The 21,297-nt window shown below is 50.3% G+C and overlaps 1 protein-coding gene across 4 annotated transcripts in view; it reads right to left on the reverse strand.

Annotated features, from left to right (window-relative positions):
- Positions 1 to 1,210: 1,210 nt before the first annotated feature.
- Positions 1,211 to 21,297, reverse strand: part of Map2k5 (mitogen-activated protein kinase kinase 5) — a 236,642-nt gene continuing 216,555 nt past the window's right edge. For 3 of the 4 annotated variants that reach the window (XM_006971444.4, XM_016003408.3, XM_016003402.3), the window contains one exon: positions 1,211 to 1,689. In XM_006971444.4, coding sequence (XP_006971506.1) covers positions 1,585 to 1,689 — 105 coding nt within the window. In that variant the 3' untranslated portion in view covers positions 1,211 to 1,584. The remainder of the gene's footprint in view (positions 1,690 to 21,297) is intronic. The other variant, XM_042281084.2, reaches the window with a different exon arrangement.

Raw genomic sequence — 21,297 nt, forward strand, 5'->3', positions numbered from 1 at the left:
CACCAATTAGGTCAGTCTAGCCAGCCAGCTTGCTCAGGGGATCCTGTCTCCTGAGGCCTGGATTGCAGGCAGGCGGCCACACCTGCCTTGTTTTAATATGGGTTCCCAGGACCCATATTCTGGTCCTCACGCTGGGAAGCAGGTGCTTACCCACTGAGCCGCCTCTCCACCCAGGCCCCTCCCGTTTGTTGTTTGTTTGTGTCTGTGATATGGTCTCATGTAGCCCAGGCTGATTTTTAACAGAGAATGCTTGTGACTTTCTGATCTTCCTGCCTCTATCTCCTGAATGCTGCAGACATGCACCTGCTCATTGGCTCCCTCTGAGTGTCTTGGGAAGGTTTCAAAGTCAGGATCGACTCTGCATGGTGTTCTAACAGGTTGCCCTAGCTGCCATGGGGAGGACTGCCTTCAGGGGAGGTGGAAGTGGAGCCTGATGGGTTGCTGCTGTGGTGGTTAGGTAAGAGGCATGCTGAGCCTCGGCTCTGTGCCGAGTACTACCAAAAGGAGAGAAAACACCCTCCAACACGGATGGGGTAGAGGAAAGGAGGAGGGAGGCAGAGTGGAGAGCTAAGCCTAGTTCCCTCAGCACACTTGTGGGCATTGGGAAGGCTCTCACTGAATGACAGAGCAGTGCAAAGTGAGCCATGGATGGCGACCGGAGTGTGTGTTTGGGCAGCTGGGGGTGTCTCTTAGACCAGGTGGAAACTGGCTTCCCTCCATCCTCTGCGAAAGGGGGACAGCCACACTTCCTCCAGGTGGCTGCAGGATTACCTCAAGTGGCCATGAGTGGCCTGGGTCACGGGCAGTGAGAAGAAGCTGGTGGCGGAGGGGCTGGTGGCTGGCGTGGGAAGGGTTCTGACGGCCTCTGAATTCCTGCGCCTCATTCTCGGTGTCCAGCTTCCTCTCCTGCTGCCCCTGGCCTCACCCATGCTGGTGCTGGTTTGGTGCTGGACCTGTAGCCACCTCCCGACCAGGAGAGGACAATACCACAACCCGAGGCTTGGGTCCGGACCTGGCCTCAGTACACACCTTGCTGTGGGACGTCCTCTGAGCCCTGGTTTCTCATGTGACAACCGAGCTGGGAAAACACCAGGCCTCGACACTGAGCTACAGGACACGTACAGGATCTTGCCTGTGCAGGTGTATGTGCAGGTGCCCCTGGCCAATGGGGATGTGTATGACGGACTTGTGAAAACAAACCCACTCCAAAGCAGTAACACGTTTATACCATCAGTGCTGCCAAAGGGCCCGACCCTTTACAATGGACAGTAGGGAAACACAGGGCGGGGGGTGAGGGGGGGGGAGGCCAGAGGAGGTGCCATCCTTATAACCCCATCACCCTCCCCCCACACCCTCTGCATCATCGCCACCTGCCATATTCATTATCACCCCCCCCCCACTCCCCAGTGGTGAGGGGTTCAGCAGAGGCTGGCTCTCTTGAGGGTTCCCCTAGGTAGGGTAAGAGGTGAAAGCAGGAGGCTGGGCCCAGTACAGCTCTTCTCAATCAGGCAGCAGACGGAGAGGGGCCATGGCTTGTTGTGTCCTTGGTGACTAGTCCTGGGTCATCAGTGTCCTGCTGAGGCCTCACGGGGGGCCCTGCTGGCTCCGCCTCTCCTCTAGCGCTCTGCACACCCACATGGACACCACGGTGGAGTTTCCATCATTGAACTGCATGATGAACGGGTGACCCTGTGGGGAAGAGCAGTAGGTGTGACAGCAGTCTTCCAGGCTAGGTCCCTGGTGCTGAGGATGTGGCTCAGCTGGTAGGGTGCTTCTTGCCTATCCTAATGCAAAGGCGGCCTGGGTTTGATTCCCCAGCACCACATAAGCAAGGTGTGCTGGTGTGTGGCTGTAATCCCAGAACTTGAGAGGCAGAGGTAGGGGGATCAGAAGTTCAAGCTCATCCACAGCTAGCCTGAACTACTTAAGACCGTGTTACAAAGAGAAGACAGACAAACAGAGGAAACAAAAAGAGAGTTAGGCATCTCTATGCATTCCAAGGTGTGCTCTAGCCTGGACCTGGTTTCTTTTTTTTCTCAACCCTACATGGTAAGAAGGCAGGCTGGCCTCTTGGAGACATCTCAGCAGGTAACAAGGCTTGAAGGCAGCCTGGACGACCCGCTTGATCTCTGGGACCCACACGATGTCAGTGGAGAACTGACTCTGGAAAGCTGCCCTCTGATCTACGTACAGGAAGCCAGGGAGCATCTGAGACCTTCTCTAGGACGCTTAAAGGCACAGCTTGTCTTAACGCCATCCTCTGCCTGGTCCTGTCTCAGCTCGGTTTCACGCCATAGCTACTAGGCCGAGGCCTGGCCCCTGGGAGGCCAGCTTTCCGGTCCCTTGCTGTCCAGAGAGCAAAGGATGGTCGCGTCGGAGGCCTTGTCGACCCCTGTTAGTTTCCCCCTTTGTCTCCTGCTCCCCTGGAAGTGATTCACAGTTGCCAATGAAGCATAGACACCCCGCTCCAGGAGGACGAGGCTCCCAAGAGGAGTGCTCAGGCGGGCGAGGTTCAGGACGGAGGGCTGGACTTGGGAGAGCCCCGCTTCTTTCCATCTCCTGGTCCAACCTACTCAAGCCACCCCGGGCCAGGTTATATTTAGCTGGCATCCTCCCCCTGTTCTGATACATTAAGATCACATTCCCAATCGCAGGGAGCTTCCAGGGAGGGCCAGAAGCAACCAAGGACCAGGCACAGGTCTGTCAGAGCCACAATAGGAACGAGACTGGGAAGCGTTATTCCATTCACCAAGTAGCTTCCTTGACCAAAGACTTTTAGCAGAAACTTTGTAGCCTCTATGGGAAACAGGACCTGGGGAGTTACAGTGAGTGAGCAGGGAGATGTGGGATCCCAGATGCCCACCCCAAGCTCCTGCCTCTCCCCTCCAGCTGCCTCTTTCCTGCTCCCTGGTTTTTTCTGAGCCTCTCTGGGACTCTGTCCCTGTTGGCTCACAGGGCTTTGAGCTACTTCCCAGTATACCTGACTGTGACCCATGGCCCTGGCAAACAGCCAGGCCCTGGGAACATGCTCAGCATCTCAGTGCCCAGTGCAACACATCTTCTGCCCCATGGCTAGGAGGTATGTGGGTCTACTGTGTCCTGACTCCAGCATCTACCAGCATCTGTGGAGGGACCAGGTGGAGCTTAGCGGTGGCAAGGAAGGAACACTACCCAGGCCTCTCCAGCCTGCCTGATTATGGGAAGAAAATGGTCTTTGGGAGCTTGTGCCCAGTTGAGGGCCCAGGGCTTTGCCTAAAGCCTAGCTGGGTGCCCTATTATTTCTCATGGTACTCTGTGGGGGGTCTTAGACATGGGTATAGGGCCTCAAGAAAGGGGTATTGAAGCCAGGCTGGTGGGGGATTGTGGGTGGCAGAGGCCTGGGTGGGGGTGAAACAAGACACACTCCATTTTGGCTTCCATATGCTTTGCTGCTCATACTTGCCCAGCCCCTGCCTGCTTTCACAACGGCTGCCTAGATAGAGAACATTCTTCCTGAATTCCTGTGCATGTTCTTTTCTGGACTTGGGAGAGGCGACCTTGTGCCCTTCTGGAGCACACAGACAGAAGCTATGCTCGGGAGGGTGGGCCCCTCCCCCGAAGCCCAGGGTAACACAGTGTCACTTTCTCAGAATGCCGGTGACTTTGGGGCCATATGCTCCATCACGGTTATCATCTGTCTGAGAACAGGCAGAGTGGAACTGCAGGAGGGGGGTGGAGGCATCCCTCCTCAGTCCAGGAAGGGCTGGTGGCTGCGTTGTGGGCAGACTGCCCGGGTGCCCCGTGAGAGTGGGGAAGTAGAGGGACCACCAAGTCGCTGGTCTCCTGGTTCTGTGGAGGCACCTGCCCTTTCCTGACCCCTGCCTGGGAGCTGACTTCCATCTCTACGTCCCACTGATGTGGTGTGCCCTCCCCTTGGTGCTTATATCTACCTCACAAGAAAGGGACCCTGACAACAGGCTTTGCCCAGTCACTGCTGACTGCTTTCAGGCAGGCAGGAAAGGCAGATAAGGGGGTGAATTGCAGGAGAGACACACGCATGAAGCACGCCAGCAGCCCTGTCTTCAGGGCTGGAAGCCTGGCAGGAGCTGTGCAGCATCTTGCTGGTTTCCTCACCAGGCAGTAGGAGCTCTCATTTGCTGCTCTCTCACGGGGGCAAATGCAACAACCGAACTGCAGGGGCTTATGTCTTCTGCAACGCATGCTTGGTCACGGAGGATTAAGATGTGATGACGTCAGAAGATCGGGGCTTGGAGAGGTAGGATGTGTCCAAAAGTGGGGCAGTGGAGTGAGCGGGAGGAGCAGGAGGAGGAAGAGGAGGAGGAGCAGGAGGAGGAGCAAGGAAGAAGAGGAAGAGAAGGAAGAGGAGGAGGAGGAAGAGGAGAAAGAAGAGGAGGAGAAGGAAGAGGAGGAATAGGAAGGGGAGGAGGTGGAAGAAGGGAAGGAGGAAGAAGATGAGGCAGAGGAGGAAGAAGATGAGGAGGAGGAAGAGGAAGGGGAGGAGGAGGTGTATTGTCTGACATCCCCTCCACCCCCAGCCTGCTCCTGGTTTTGATGTTCCTGCTCTCAGCCGATGCCCTGCTTTCTGCTCATTCAGTCTATCACAATGAGATCTTTCCTCCAGGACAGCAGGCCCTGCTTCGCCTTCTTAGAAAGGCACAGGTGTGGCTGCTGGGTGGCAGGATGGGGGCCTACATGATGGTAAGTGCTAGCTGAGACCCAGCCTCTGGACTCCCAGTCTAGTGCTCAGTGAGACCTCCCTGTCTGCTAGAAGCTGGGCTCTGAGTTTCCTGTCATATAAGAGTTTACCTAAAAGGTAGTAGGGGTACTTGGAGAGGGCTCCTGACTTCCCCTCATGGGGTCTGTGAAGCTTGTTGGGAGGTTTTGGGCATCTTCCTGGTGGATTCCAGGCTCCCGATCTCAGCACTGAGGCAGGACTGTTAGGATCTACATGACTTCAGACCTGTGGAGCCACAGGAAGTGGGGCATGCTGGCTTCTGGAGATGCTTCATTCTAATTCTGTTAAGGGATACTTTAATCTATGTTTTAAAAACTCAGCTAATAAAAGCATGTGCTCAGCCTTGTTCAATTTAAAGCACTACAGTGAACACCTTGTGTTATGACGTTTTTTTGCAGGTCTTAGGGGCAAAGTTAGTCAAAACCTGTTTAGCCTGTGCATCTGCTGCTGACCTCAGATGGGCAGGCTGTGTGGTGCACTGGCTATCTGAAGACACTCAGAACCGTGACGTCCACTCTGCCTGTATCTGACTATAAAACCATGTGAGCACATCACCCAGGTGACACCGTGAGGTCGGGGGTGGCCCAAGCTGTGCCGACTGTCTCAGCACCAGCTCTAAAGCCCGGAATAACACTGTCTGCACCCCATGTTCACCACAAGTGTTTACGTAAACACTGGGTGCATACTGTCAGTGGCTAAGTCTTGACATAAAACTTTTCCCGCTATTCTTTCAAAGTTTTAAAGATTAATTTAATTTTAGTGATGTGCATATGTGTATGTCTGTGTGTGGGTATGAGCACATTGTGGGTGCAGGGGCCTGTGGAGTCCAGGAGAGGGCAGCTGATCCCCTGGAGGTGGAGTTACAGGTGGTTGTGGGCTGCCTATGTTAGGGCCAGGTCTGGCAGCACAGGCCCATGATCCCAGCTATCTGGGAGGCTGAGGCAGGAGGATCACATGCTCAAAGCTTGTCTGGGTTACAGAGTGAGTTTGGGGCCAGCCTGGTTATCTTTGTGAGGTTCTGCCTCAAAATGAAAAGTAAAAAGAGGGCTGTACTTACAAGTGAATGGTGTGGGCTGGGAGCAGTGGGAGGGCACTTGCTAGTGAGCTGTATCACTCCACAGGGTCCTAGGTTAAACAACCAGCATCCCACATGTACACACCCACACCTGCACCCGCACCCGCACCCACCTCTGCCTTCTTTTCTGTGAGTGAGGAATGCTCTGCTGTCCCTGCCTTCTCTCCCTCCCTTTCTTCTTCTTGGAGCACAGCTGAAATTACCTCCCTAAAATTCAGGTGAAGAGGGCCAAAGACGTCTCAGCAGTAACAGCTCTTGGCCCACAAGTATGAGGACTGGAGTGTGACCCCCAGAAACAATGTAAAAATGCCAGGTAAAATGGGGCCTTATACCAGAGTGGAGGGGCTGGGGCAGACAAGCAGAGAGAGCCCGGGGACTCAGGCCAGGGAGAGGCTCTGCCTAAAACCACGAGGAGGATGGCTCCTGAGGGTAACACCTGCAGCTGTCCTCTCACACCCACACTCACACACATCTGTATACACACTCAGACACACACACACACACACACACACACACACACACACACACACTTACAAAAATAAGTACAACTCAAGTAAGAGACAGGTGCAAACTGTCTTTCCTTGAACTTCGCTAAGTTAAGCTAAAAATGCAGGTGATCAATTAGATACTAGAAGTAGAATGCAATTTCTTCCCTCCTTTTTTGTCTTTTTTGAGACAGGGTTTTTCTGTAGAACCCTGGCTGTTCTAGAACTTGCTCTGTAGACCAGGCTGGCCTTGGACTCAGAAACTGCCTGTCTGGGATTGAAGTTGTATGCCACCACTACCTGGCTAGAATGTAATTTCTAGACCAATGGACAGATCATTCACTAGGCAGGCATGGCAGGCATGCCTATGTTTTGTAAATGTGACCTGTCACGTGAGTTCAGGTGTATTTTCCCACCTTGGCATCATATCTGTGATCAAAACTTCTGATTTTTAGAGTATTTCTGATTTTTGGAACATGTACTTAAAAGTGAATGGTGTGGGCTAGGATCAGTGGGAGGGTATTTGCCTACTGTGTGCAAGTTCCTCCAGCACCACCAAACCAAACCAAACCAAGTAGGGCCTACCCCAACCGCATGACGTTCAGTCTGCACTTAACATGGGTGATGATGAGCAGCTGGAGGTGGAGCTTGATGGTACAGCATTACCCAGGATGCTTGAGGTCCTGGGTTACAGCCCTATCATTATGACTTCCCCAACACCCCTCAAGAGACCCCAAGAGCTGATTGACAATGAAAATACTTCACGTATATGTTTGTGTGATGCAGCTAAAACAATATTTAAGTGCCCAATAGCTTATGAGAGAGTAGAAAGAAAATCCTGGGAAACAAGGTAACGATGAAGGTAAGAAGGAGACAGGAAGGTAGAAAGATGGGCACTGATAAAATGCCAGCTTTCCCCAAAGACTAGCAGAGAAGCCGAGAGAGAAATTGGTAGAGACAAATACCAGGGCTGAAAAGGAAGCAGAACCACGGAGGCAGCTCAAGAGGATTAACAACCGCAGACCTGCAGACCTGTACAAAGGACACCGAGCTGGGGTGGGGCTGGGGGTGGAGGGCGGTGCTCACCTCAACACAAAGGAAAGGAGGCAGGAAGGGGAGAGCCACCAGCCTGGGCTACTCAGCCAATCCCTGTCTCAGTACCCCTTTGCCTAATGTCATGAAGGGAAATGGGAGAAGGCAAAGATGAAAAGGGAGGGAGAGAGGAAGGGAGGGGAGGGGGAAGGGGGAGGGGGAGGGGAGGGGGAGGAGGGAGGGGAGGGGGAGGGGGAGGGAGGAAGGGGAGGGGGAGGGGAGGGAGGAGGGGGAGGGGAAGGGGGAGGGAGAGAGAGAGAGGAAGAGAGGGAGAGAGGAGGGGGAGGGAGGGAGAGACTATATGAGTTTGACTGTGAGGCAAAGATGTGAGGCTGAGGATGGAGGTGATGGGCGAGGTGTCCATTCACACTGATGGACACACCTCCAGAGTTGGCCATGGGTCTCCAGCCCCAGAACCACACTCTGAACTTTTCAAAGCGTTTCACACCACTGTCTTGTCTTATTTCTAGAAGTGTCCAGTTAAGGGGCTGCTATCTGCTTAAAACCTGCCTTGCTAACAGCCTTTCTGGTTTGTAAGAGGAGGCAAACTGTACGCTGACCACAAAGACTGAAATCAAAGTGGACAATTTCTGATTGTCCTTTTTCCGTCATACTGTGGTGCTGCAGAGCTTTGGGGGGCCTCCTCAGGGGCTGTGTGTGGGGAGCAGGCTGGAGTAGATGACAGAGAGTAACAGACCTTTTAAAAAGAACAAGAAAGGCCCAAGCTCAGACCTTGCATGTACTGAAAACAATCAGTTTCTGGGCGTGGTAGTGCATGCCTTTAATCACTGTACCCAGGAGGCAGAGGCAGGTGAATCTCTGTGAGTTTGAGGCCAGCCTGGTCTACAGAGCGAGTTCCAGGCCAGCCAGAGCTATATAGTGAGACTCCACCTTAAAGGAAGAAAAGAATCACTTTTATTTTTCCATTCAAAACTGTACTTCCCTTTCCATTAAAAAATGTCTGTCTATGAAAAAAAAAAAAAAAGAAGCAAACTGGTTGAAAGTTCAGATCATTCTATGACCCAGCAGCAAATAAAAATCATCACTAGAATCCACTGCTAGCCTGGAGCATTATTTTCTAAACTGCGACCCAAGTACCTTACTTAGCTATTCTGTCACTGATTCACTGTGCTTTGCAAGGTGACAGCGAAGGGAATGAAATGTATAGAAGTCCAGAATGTGCTCTCCGTGGCTGTGAGTGGGTGACCTGTGTGTTCTGAGGTGGCGTGGCTGGTCACACACAGGATGAATGATGGAGGGGGGCAGAGGAGCAACTTAGTTATAAGCACCATGCTCTGCTTTTCTAGGAGACTTGCATTTAGCCAAGCTCCCTGTGACGGAGCCGGGGGTGTACACGGGCTGGAGCTATGCCTAGGCTTCAGAGCCCTGGAGCCTTGTCCTTGGCATATGCATCCTCTTTCCCACTCTCATTTTAGGGGGTCGCATGTAATCCAGCTGGCTTCTGTACTTACTACATAGCCAAGGAGACCCCTGAACTTCTGATCCTCTGTCTGCTGCCCTTGTGCTGGGATGACAGACATGTATCCCTATGCTCAGTTTCATTTATGCTGGGGATGGAATTCGGGGCTCACACATGCTGGGAGGGCGTTCTGCCCTCTGAGTTACAGCCCCTCTTTAGCACATGGTTATTTGGTGCCCTCAGAAAATAACAAAACCTCAACGATTTGACATCCATCCTTATGGCTAACCGAAGAGCAAAGGATCATACTGCTTCTCATTATTTATGTAAGACCTTTAGTTTTTATTTAGTGAGACTGCTTGCTTCCAGATCTACAGCTGCTCTGCAGTCTGTGGCCGCTATCACTTAACACCTCACCTTTGACTACAAATCTGGAAGTTAAATTAAAATTTGAACATTTGATTTTGATCTAGCTCCTCAAGGCTCTACTCAAATCAACTGTCTTGGCTTGAAGACTTGTTTTTATTTTTGGTGTGTGTGTGTGTGTGTGTGTGTGTGTGTGTGTGTGTGTGTGTGTGTGTGTGTGTATGTGTGTGTGTACATGCACAGAGGCCAGGAGTCGAGTTCTGTTCATCTTATTTGGGGGCCAGGGCTCTCACTGCAGCAGGAGCCCATGCATTTGGCTAGAAGGCTGACAGTGAGCCTCAGGGGCCAGTTAGCTCTGCTTCCCCAGTGCCGAGATTACTGAAGCACAGGCCATGATGTCCAGCTTTTTTTTTTTTTTTTTTTTTTTGGTGTGTGGATGTGGGTGTCAAGACAGGGTTTCCATGTGTAGCCCTGGCCGTCCTGGAACTCCCTCTATAGACCAGGCCGACCCTCCTGCCTCCCAAGTGCTGGGACAGCCTTTGTGTGGGTACTGGGACCCAAACCCAGGTCTTCAGGCTCATGCCACAGCACTTTATCCACTCTGCCATCTCCATAGACCCTGAAGACTTAATTTTAACAAGTGCAGCCTCTCCTTCTTCAGTCCCCAATACAAACTAGTCAAATACAAAAGGCCTAAGGAAGGGAGGTTCAGAAGGAAGAGCAGGGCCAGTGAGCAGCATCTATTAGCAAAACCGCACTATGAGAATGAAATGGAAACACTGGTCCGGGTCAAGCACCCACAGCCCTACACACAGTATCAGAGAACCCTTCGAGGCTCACTGGCAAGGACCCATGTAAAGAAATTAAAGAATGAAAAACAGTAAGTCAGCTAGGCCGTGTTGGCGCATGCCTTTAATCCCAGCACTCGGGAGGCAGAGGCAGGCGGATCTCTGAGTTCAAGTCCTGCCTGGTCTACAGAGTGAGTTCCAGGAAAGGTGCAAAGCTACACAGAGAAACCCTGTTTTGAAAAACCAAAACAAAAACCAAAAACCAAAACAAAAACATTAAGTCCAGAAGTACGGACATGTGGAATCTTTAAAAAGAAAGAAGTGTGTGATACATTTAAAATATTCTTCTTTCTAAAATTTTATTTTTATTTTATGTGCCCTGGCATCTTGCCTGCATGTATTTCTATATGAGGGTGTCGGATCCCCTGGAACTGGAGTCACAGACAGTTGTGAATGCCATGTGGGTGCAGGGAATTGAACCCAAGTCCTCTGGAAGAGCGGAGGACTGCTGAGTCTTCCCTCCAGTCCCTATATTTAAAATGTAATTTTTAATTTCTTTCTTTTTTTTCCTCCTTCTGTTTGTTAAGTTTATACAGGATTTGCTTTGGTTAGCTGGGTAGCTTCCTGGGGTGGAACAGTTCATTCACCAGCGACACTGAAGGAAAGACACCCTGCCACCTGAGTGCTGGAACACCAATATTAAACACAGCAAAAGATATCACTTTGCCCATGGCCTTTCTGGAACATTCTCTTGGAAGCGATGTGCGATGTCACAGGGGCAGAGAAACCCACCATCCTATAAATTCAGTAAAGACGTATGGGGCACTTAGGGCCCAAGTTGCTCTTGGCTTCCTCTGAAGTTTGGGTACCTCTAAGATTTATTCTCAAGGTGGAGAGAAAGAGAAAGAAACATCTCCCAGAGTAGATATATAACCTCATCTTGTTTTTTAATAACATTAGGGATGGCACCCTATGACATAATCCTGGAATGACTGCACAGCACCTCAGAAACTCAGTGGGAAGTTTTATATTTTGGCTTTGGAGCATTTTGTGGTGGCAAGGTCAGGTAGAGAGGCCGGGGAGGGGAGCCAGAGATGCTGCCGAGAGTGAGTGTCAGCTGCTTTAATTTTCTGTGTCAACTCCGAAAATTAGATAAACAATGACAAACCAGGCTTTCTAAATGAACTTGTCACTTCTGGTTTTCTTGATACAGGGTAGCATTTTTCAAGTCCTTGTAGCCCCAAAGACAGATTTAACCCCTGAGAGGGTCACCTAAGTGTTTGAAAGGCCTCACATCTGAAAACAAAGGCTTTAGTCCAACTTCATACTCCTTCAAAGAAAACCAAATTCTCCTTGAAATCTAGATACTCTCTCACAACGTTCAGGGTACTTTGCCAGCAGGTGTGTGAGGGCGGGTGAGAGCATGTGAGGCGTGGGAGGGTGCAGAGGCTTTGTGGGAGGGGGTGGGAGGGTGCAGAGGCTTTGTGGGAGGGGGTGGGAGGGTGCAGAGGCTTTGTGGGAGGGGGGTGGGAGGGTGCAGAGGCTTTGTGGGAGGGGGGTGGGAGGGTGCAGAGGCTTTGTGGGAGGGGGGTGGGAGGGTGCAGAGGCTTTGTGGGAGGGGGGTGGGAGGGTGCAGAGGCTTTGTGGGAGGGGGGTGGGAGGGTGCAGAGGCTTTGTGGGAGGGGGGTGGGAGGGTGCAGAGGCTTTGTGGGAGGGGGGTGGGAGGGTGCAGAGGCTTTGTGGGAGGGGGTGGGAGGGTGCAGAGGCTTTGTGGGAGGGGTGGGAGGGTGCAGAGGCTTTTTGGGAGGGGGGTGGGAGGGTGCAGAGGCTTTGTGGGAGGGGGGTGGGAGGGTGCAGAGGCTTTGTGGGAGGGGGTGGGAGGGTGCAGAGGCTTTGTGGGAGGGGGTGGGAGGTGCAGAGGCTTTGTGGGAGGGGGTGGGAGGTGCAGAGGCTTTATGGAGGGGCTCAGCTCCATCCTCCTTTGCTCCCCAGACCAAGTCAGCCCTTCACACAATCCCTCTGCTCTCAACTTCCTCTCCCAGTGGAAGTCCTTTCCCCTCGTTCTAGAACACAGAAGTATGCTCAAGTCCCCACCTCCTCTCCCCACACAAGTGAGCACAGACCCTGTCTCGTGGCTTCTCTGTCTCTGCTGGGGCCAAAGGCATGAGGTGCTGCTGCTGCCGCCGCCACCGCCACCACCACCTCCTGGCCCCAACAATTTTTATTACAGTTATTTACTTATTAATTCATTCATTTATTCTGTGTGTGAGCATGTGTGTGGGTATCAGGGGTCCACTTGAAAGCGTCAGTTTTCTCTCTCCACCGTGTATGTCCCAGAGACTGAACTCAGCTCGCAGGCCTGGTCTTAAGTGCTTTTTTACTCAGAGTCATCTTGCCAGGCCCAGCTTAGGCCCTTTCTGCCCTCACCGCCTTTGCTCTCGGGGCAGCTGTTCTGTGATGACGTGGCCTAAGCACGCTTTGTAGGGACTGTTAGAGGCAGTGGCATCTGGGCAGGTGTTCATCCCACAAAATGTAGTCAAGTGCGTTCTCATGGCTACCCAGGAAGTCGCTACCGGCACCACTGCTATTCTGTGTTTGTTAGAAAAGTAGGCTCAGGCATGCTAATTGATTTGGCCAAGGTGGGTGTGGGATCTGAAGTGGAGAGGCTCCAAACCTGTGCTCTCGTTCCAACACAGTCAATGCAGCAGCAGCAGCACATGACTTAAAGCAGGTCAAGGGCCCATGTGATCGCCAAAGGCCCCATCAGAAAGTAGTATCAGCCAGGCATGGTTCAGCGCTTGAAAGGCAGAGGAAGAATGAGTTTGAGGCCAGCCTGGGATACATAAGGAGCTCCTGAGTTACATAGCTAAAAACAGACAAAGACAAAACGAATGAATGAATGAGTGAATGAATGCTAACTCCTTTTACAGGCAGAGCTCCTGCACTTTGAGGTGGGGATGGTGATGCTCCAGGCTCAGATCTCATTAACCTCAGCTTCTCTGTTCCCCACCACTCTTGATCGACATCCCACAACCTGTAGAAAGAACTCCCCCGAACACCGAAGTCGCAGATGCCACGTCTGCCCTAGAGACAATGTTAACGTAGGTGCCGTGAAGCCATCTGGTCCCTCTTCCTCTGCCTCATCCTTGATTCCGAGGCTGTTCTGTTCACTGGAGGGAGATCTCTTCCTCTAAAGAGCTCAAACTTGCAAATCATTTCTGATGGCATCCAAGGATCTGGAGAGGACTCCATTAAAGAGGTGCTGCACCAGCCTACCACTACCTAAAGGTGCATCGGGGCTGCACCAAGAAGCAGAGAAGAAGCCAGCTGGGGGTCCTAGCCTGCTCTGTTCTGTGAACACTATCTCCTACAAAATACAGGAACAGCCCCACACCCATGGCACAGGAGACGGTGAGAAAGCCAGCGCAAGCTGTCCCAGGCCAAGCCTGTGGTCATGACATCAAGAGGCCCCAGTTCTGAAGCACCCATCACGGTCCTCAAGGAAACTTACTAGAACCAACGCCCATGCTCAGTGTGGCGGACACTGGGCCAGTTTCTGACATGACTTGCTGGCCTTACAGAGGCACACAGGTGGTAGGATGGATAGTGGGCTCTGAGACTCTGCTCTCTAGGTACGAAGGCCCCTCATTACTTGGAGGTGCAGCCTTGCCCCTCGAATCCCAGCCCTAAAGAACCAACTTGTTCTCCATGTGAAACAAGGCCAAGCTGACTTCTCCTGGGCTCAGCAGCCCATGTGAGAAAAGCTCCAAACAGAAACAAGGAATTCAACTGTTGCACTCACCAATGGCCTAAAGACACGACGGCAGCGCCCTCAGACAGCATTTCAAATACAGTTTATTAGCGTGTGATATGAAAAGGGTATTTTTATTGCATGATATAATGCAATGGGACCTTGGGCGCTCTGTGGAAAGACCTCACACTCAGAAGTGTAATGAACCCATAGTCCCAAAAACATTATACTGTACATTAACCTATCATTAATGGCACATTAGGGCTGGGGGCACTGCACGCTTGCTGGTCAGGGCTCCATCAGGACAGTGGTGAGAAAACCACACAGTCTTCCCAGGCTCAAAACAAATAGAGAAAATAAATATTCCTGATGTCTACAGGCAGCTTGAAAGCAAGTTCAGTCCCAGCTCTGCCTTGCAATTTCAGAGCCTGCTTTTTGAAAAAAGAAAAGTTACACACTGAACAAAGAGAGAGGAAAATGACCATGTGGCTGTGCACCCCAGCTCACAGTGTACCCCAGCTAGTGTGGAGACTGCCTGAAGAGGGGACACAGACATTGCGGTGTGGGAAGGTGCCGGGGCGGCCATGTGTCCATTCTCCCACTTTCCAGTCTGGGAAGTCAGGCTCAGAAGTGTGAAGGATGGCATCACAGCCAAGCAGAGAAACAAGCAAGTGATGTAAAAACTAAACAAACAACAACAACAACAACAACAACAGACTGTCCAACAAACATGAGAAAGAACTGTTCATTCTCAAACTTAATAAAAGAAATGCCAATCAAACAACAAACAAGACATTTTACTACTGATCAGATGGCAAAGATTAAAGGCTGTAATTTATATCAGATGAGGTAAGGGAACTGACTTCACGTAGCTAGCTTTAAAAATGTATATAAAGTAATTGTCTTAAAAAAATGTATGTGCCAGGCGGTCGTGGGCACGCCTTTAGTCCCAGCACTTGGGAGGCAGAGGCAGGCGGATCTCTGAGTTCGAGGCCAGCCTGGTCTATAGAGTGTGGTGATATTGTGTTCCCCAATATATCGTGCACCCTAATAAATTTATCTGGGGTCAGAGAACAGAACAGCCACTAGATATAGAAGCCAAAAAATGGTGGCACTCACACCTTTAATCCTAGCCTTCTGGAGGCAGAGATCCATTCGGATCTCTGTGAGTTCAAAGCCACACTGGAAACAGCCAGGCATGGTGACTCGTGCCTTTAATCCCAGAAGTAATGGCAGAAAGGTATATAAGGCATGAAAACCAGGAACTAGAGCCTGGTTAAGCTTTTAGGCTTCTGAGCAGCAGTTCAGCTGAGATTCATTTTGGATGAAGACTCAGAGGCTTCCAGTCTGAGGAAACAGGATCGGCTGAGAAGTTGGCCAGGTGAGGTTAGCTGTGGCCTGTTCTGTCTCTCTGATCTTCCAGCATTCACCCCAATAACTGGCATCAGGTTTGATTTTATTAATAAGATTTTTATTTAAGATTCATGCGACAATAGAGCGAGATCCAGGACAGGCACGCAAACTATACAGAGAAACCCTGTCTCGGAAAAAACAAAAAAAATAAGATAAAATAAAAATAAAAAAAATGTATGTATGTATATATGTACATATGTATATGGGCGTATGCCATGGAATGGGTGCAGAGAATCTGCTGGAGTTGGTTTTCTCCTTATCCCAGGAATTGAACTCAGGTAGTCTGGCTTGGCAACAATCACCTTTACCCACTGCGTCATCTTGCCAGTCTGAGAGTCATGGTCTTAACAGCAAAAACACAGTGACAGCTAACATGTTCTAGGACAGAGTTCTGGTTAAATAAACACAGTACATCCATGTTATGGAATGCACGGATTCATTAAGAATGAGGACTTTGATAGGACGTAGGAGGATCTAGAAGACACGTGCAACCACAGAGCAAAGGGCAGAATGAACGGAATTCAAGTCTGAGGCTATACACTGGGGTCAGCTCTGGGGATGGGGCCGGGCCCCTGAAGGATGGAGGAGCCTGGCTTCTTGTACTGGGTGACGTATTAACAATTCACAGTCTAGTTTTGGAAACTGCACTTGGGAACCTAGTCCTTCCCATCTCCTGTACTGAGCACTTTCTCTTTCTGCCTGACCTTGACTGAACTTTCACAAAACATCAACAGTGAGCCAGCCGGTCACAAGGAACCTTTCCAGGAAGGTGGAAACTCCAGTCTCTGCAAGACATAGTTCCTTCTAGGGGACCCTCCTAATGTCCTCTCTCCAACATATAGGACATAGTTCCTTCTAGGGGACCCTCTTAATGTCCTCCCTTCAACACACAGGACATAGTTCCTTCTAGGGGACCCTCCTACTGTCCTCTCTTCAATAGAGACCCAACATTCATAGCATAGAGGAATTCTTCCCAACTCACAGCAGCCTCCTAGGTACCTCCTGGGTTACCTGGCTGTGACAGAGGATGAAGGACATGGGAGCTAGCCACAGCTCTGACTTTGGCTGAAGTGCAATCAGCTTCTTTCTGGAAACATCTATCTCCTTAACATAAACAAGGAGAGGACCTAGGAACCAAAGACTACACACTGTTCCTGTTTTGGACACCCAGCACAGTGCTGGGCAGGAAAGTTGCTGGCCACCCCTGCTGTGCTGAGAGCTAAGTGGTCTCCTCATCTCTCCATCTCTCCATCTTCTTGATATTTCTGGGTGAGAGTCTTGGCGGCAGCAATCTGAAATGCTGGATTTTGTTTGTCCTAGGGTCTGCCAGCACACTCGGTAATTAAAATGTTGATTAGTAAACAGTTTCAACATATGACAGACAATGCGGCTAAAGCCTACAGTTAGGTCAATAAGTGATTTAGACTTGCCATTTAAAAAAATCTCATTTAAATTTTGCATACATTAATCACTACCATACTTCAAGGTTCTGATATCCACCTGACTACAATATTAAAATAAAACTTGCTGCCCCAGGGAAATCCTACTTATTCTTAATTGTTTCCAGGCTTTGATGGGCTTTTAATCTAAGATTAATTTATGCAATTTTAAATAACTCTTCTTATGATTAATAAGCTTGAAAATTAAAAGGAGTCTAAAGCAATTATAATGAGCATTTGGTCATAACCTCATTAGATGAAGGAGTGAAGGGTACAGCTTTGGAATTCTTACAAGACTACAATTTAAGGTTACTTTCAGAGAAGTCAAGCACAGTCCTGCGATTGCAAAGGCAGGTTAGCAGGGGTCAGTGTTAAAATGATGGCCAGCAAGATTAGCATAGTAATGATGTTCCCTGACAGAAGGAAAGGACGTGGAGAAAAGCACAGAGACAAATGGCATGCAGCCAAAGGCTACATACAGGCTCGGAGCTCCATTTCTGGTCCTCTCCGTTAGACTTTCAAGGGAATTTGGAAAGAGGTAGAAGGTTAGGTTAGGACAGTTTTTGCTCGATGATCAGTTTTGGGCTAGAATGTGGCTCCTCCACTCCAGCCAGCAAAACTGCCCTAAGCCGCTCTTACTGGCTGCCTGCATGTCTGTCCAGCCACTCCCCTGCTGAACAACCGGCGAGGCATCCTGCTTTCCTGCTTCACTCTGGAAGGGTCTTCCCGGGTGGGCTGTCCAGCCCAGCTAATGTTATTCCTAGCATGTTCAAGGTCTTCTTTACTTTGGCCAGGGTGGGCTCCTTGCTGTCCACGGTTACCTCTGGACTCAGCCTGCTCTGTTTTCTCTCTGTGGAGTGTTTCCCTCAACTCTCTAACGGCCACGACAATGACGAGCGGCCACCATTTATCAAGCATGGACTTCTTTATGTCAGGCTATGCTAAGCAAGGAACACGTTTTTGTTTTTGTTTTGTCAATCTCATCTAAAAGTGACACTTGGGGCTAGGATGATGGCTCAGTTGGCAAGGTGCTTGCTGCACAGCATGAGGATGTCACTCCATCCCAGAATGGGACTGGGTATGCGACACCTGCTTGTAGTCCCAGTGCTAGGGAGGCGGGAGGTAGGAGGCAGGCAGACAGATCCCTGAGGTGTTAAGCTCCAGGCTAGTGAGATGCCCTGTCTCAAAACAAAACAAAGGCCAGTATGGGCTACTGAGTGAGTTCCAGGAAAGGCACAAAGCTACACAGAGAAACCTTGTCTTGAAAAACCAAAAACCAAAACAAAACAACCAAAAACCAAAAAAAAAAAAAAAAAAAAAAAAAAACCCAAAACAAACAAAAAATCCAAGTGCTTTGGTTAGAGTTTCTATTGCAGCGTGAAGCACCATGACCAAAGCAACTTGGGGAGGAAAGGGTTGATTTGGCTTACTCATCCACATCACTGTTCATCACTGAAGGAAGTCAGGACAGGAACTCAAGCTGGGCAGGAACCTGGAGGCAGGAGCTGATTGATGTAGAGGCCATGGAGGGGCAGTACTTACTGTCTTGTTCTCATGGTTTGGTCAGCCTGCTTTCTTATAGAACCCAGGACCACCAGCACAGAAGTGGCCCCACCCACAGTGGCCTGGGCCCCACCCACATCAATCACTAATTAAAAAAATGCCCCACCGGCTTGTGTACAGCTGATCTTATGGAGGCATTTTCTCAACTGAGGTTCCCTCCTCTCTGATGACTCTAGCTTGTGTCAAGATGACATAAAACTATCCAAATGTACAATCATACATACACAAGTGCACACACACACACACACACACACACACACACACACACAAAGTCATGCTTTGTGGAACTCAGGTAGGCAGGAAAGGAAGGGGCGGACGGACCTACACTCTGCTGCCCCACCACTTTCTAATTCCTGAACTTAGGTCGACTTCTCTACCTGAGAGGCTGAGACGGAGCCGAGCATTTTCCCTGACCACTGTGCCTCTTCAGCCACACCACCCTGACATCACATACCACTCAAGAAGGGAGTGCTCAGCTTGTCCTGTTCCTCCAAGTATCACCAATGGGTGTGCCCTGGCTGCTCCTGAGGACACAGACTGATGGTCTTTATGCACCTGGACACACACTTCACTGCTTCTCTTGGCAATTTCCTCCAACCACAGGCTCATTACAGCCCAGCGCAGACAGGAACAGACACAAGAGTCAAGATTCCCAACAGCGGGGAGCAGCAGCACACCAGTCCTCTCCAGAGAGGCCACCAACCCAGCAGACGTTAACTGCAAACGTCCCATATATCTGTACTTGTTCCAAGTCCAAGAAGTTACAAACTGGGGGTGCCCAGGTATCTTAGACATGAAAATCATAACCTGAGGAGACTGTATGAGTGACACCTATGCATGTCAAGCAATTAACAGTTTACAATCATACTTTCATAAACTCTACCTTATGCTGGAAGTTCACAGAATGCCCTGTGACATGGGCATTATCGTTTCCATTAAAATTCATTATTATTATTATTTTCATGATAGGTTCTCATGTAGCTCAGGCTAGCCATGAACTTGCGATAGCCTTGGAATAACTTTGACTGCCTCAATCCTCCTGCCTCCATTGCCCGAGTGCTGGGATTCAAACCTAGGGCCTTGTGCTTGCTAGGCAGGCACTGTGCCAACTGAGTTACCCTGCCAGCCCCACCTCTCCCATTTTACAGGTAAAGGCATGAGCTAACTAAACAGCTGGGGCTCCCCCACTTTCCTAGAGGTAGTGCCGTACTGGAAACCCTGCTTTGGATGTCTGAACTCTGGTTTACCAGGCTGCTCGTCTTATGAACACGAGGGATGTGACCCCACTCTTTTGTTCACAAGCCTCTCAAAGCTCTTTTGTAACAGTTTGGTACCTACAGGGTCTCATGTATCCCAAGCTGGTCTGGAACTCACTGTGTTGCTGAGGGTGACCTATGATCCAGAGCCTTTCCAGCCTTTATTTAAAGTGCTAGGATCACAGGTATGCACCACCATGCCCAGCTCTGCAGAGGTTTCTTTCTTTCTTTTGTGTTTTAACCATTTATTTAACAGAAACCACTGGAGACTCTTTGGTGCCTTTACTGGGACAGCTGCAGGGACGCGATGGCTGAACTCCACACCGGACAGCCCTCTGCCTTCTCTTACAGCCGTGCATCAAGTGGAGCTTGACCCCACACTTCAGGGGACAAGACTAGAAGCCACATCCCAATGAAAGCTCATATGTGGCTTCTTCCACAGAGAGGTTTTGACACAGGAAAATGTCAGCTGCTTCAAGCAGTGCTCTCAGGCTTGACTCTTTTGCTTGGTGGCTGGGCTCAGGAAGCTATGAAGACACCACACCGTCTACCGCCCATACTCTGGGCACAATAATCTGTATCCACACATAGTCTGTGTTCAGTAAAGCCAGCCGGGTCATGGAAACCTCTCCCAGGGGAACCAGGTGTCTGGGATCTGGGGAGTGGGAGAGTTCTGACCAGAGAACTAGCAGGCAAACCCTGTTTTTGGCACAGGTTGCCAAAACCAACGAACAATAAAACCTTCAAGTGCTCTTGGCTTCCCTTTAGATAACCACTTAGCAGATCTGGTGAAAGCAGCCGGTAGTTCCATTCTCTCCCCCTGTTGAGCTGTTTATACTAAGGTTCTGGCTTCAAGCATGTGCAAACCTGCTTGCAGCCCCACTCAGGGTCCTGCAGACGTGGGAGGGTAGAGGACCACGGCAGTGGTCTGTGCAAAGCATCCAGAAGCGGAGCAGGCTTTAGTAGTCTTAGCATTTCTCTGGAAAGTTTATACGTCATTGTTCTGGAATGGTCACTTGGCTGAAATCCTCAAACCACTCTAACGCCCCGCTGCCTACTACCCAGCGGCAGGAGACACAGCTCTGGTGCAGGGCGCAGGGCAGTCACTGTGTGGGACTCCCAGCCAGTGGCGAACCTCACTGAGCCTGCTTTATGTATCACCTCCGTGGAAGTGAGAGCAAGCCTTAGTGTCCACGGGAAGGTAAAATGAGATAGCGATGTGGGAGAAACTCTAACTCTCGTTCTTAAAAGATGTCATTGGCTTGGAACAACGTCCCTTTCAGATCTTGTTTTCGTAAGCCAGGGTCCCTCTGTCACAGTGGCTATTTCAAACTCGTGGGCTCGAGAGCCTTCCACTGCAGCCTCTCACACAGCTGTGTCTGCAAGCCCATGCCAATAAACACGTACTTATGTTTTAAGTCACCACACACATACCAGAATTCTTTCTGAATGCAGCACAGTCACAAAGCTCTGTGCGATCATTACTTTTACGTCTGTCAAGTTGGTCCTACGAAAATAAACTAAGGAGCAGCTTTGGCTAGTGTAGATATCAGAAAGTAGTACTTTCTCTCAGAGCCAAGCTAGGTTTCACATCTGTGTGTCGATAGTGACGAATGCACATAAATATCCGCCCTGTCCTGTCCTGTCCTGGCTCCCTGGCCACTCCATTCACAAAGTTTCCCTAGATACCCAGGGCCAAGGAAATCCCTTTCTTCCCAGAACTCATTTTACCCATCAAATAAATTCCTATTATTTCAATTCAGCAGCTATTTGCTGGGCTTGGTCTCAGGCCGGGCTAGATGCTAAAGATCCAAAGAGGGTGATGAATGGGACTTATCTGTCCTCTAGGAACCGTGATCTGGTTTAGGCTATCCCAGCTACCGTGGGACGGTAACATGCTAGAGAAAGCAGTCT

Source organism: Peromyscus maniculatus, chromosome 7 (genome assembly GCF_049852395.1).
Source record: "Peromyscus maniculatus bairdii isolate BWxNUB_F1_BW_parent chromosome 7, HU_Pman_BW_mat_3.1, whole genome shotgun sequence".
Classification (NCBI taxonomy): Eukaryota; Metazoa; Chordata; class Mammalia; order Rodentia; family Cricetidae; genus Peromyscus; species Peromyscus maniculatus.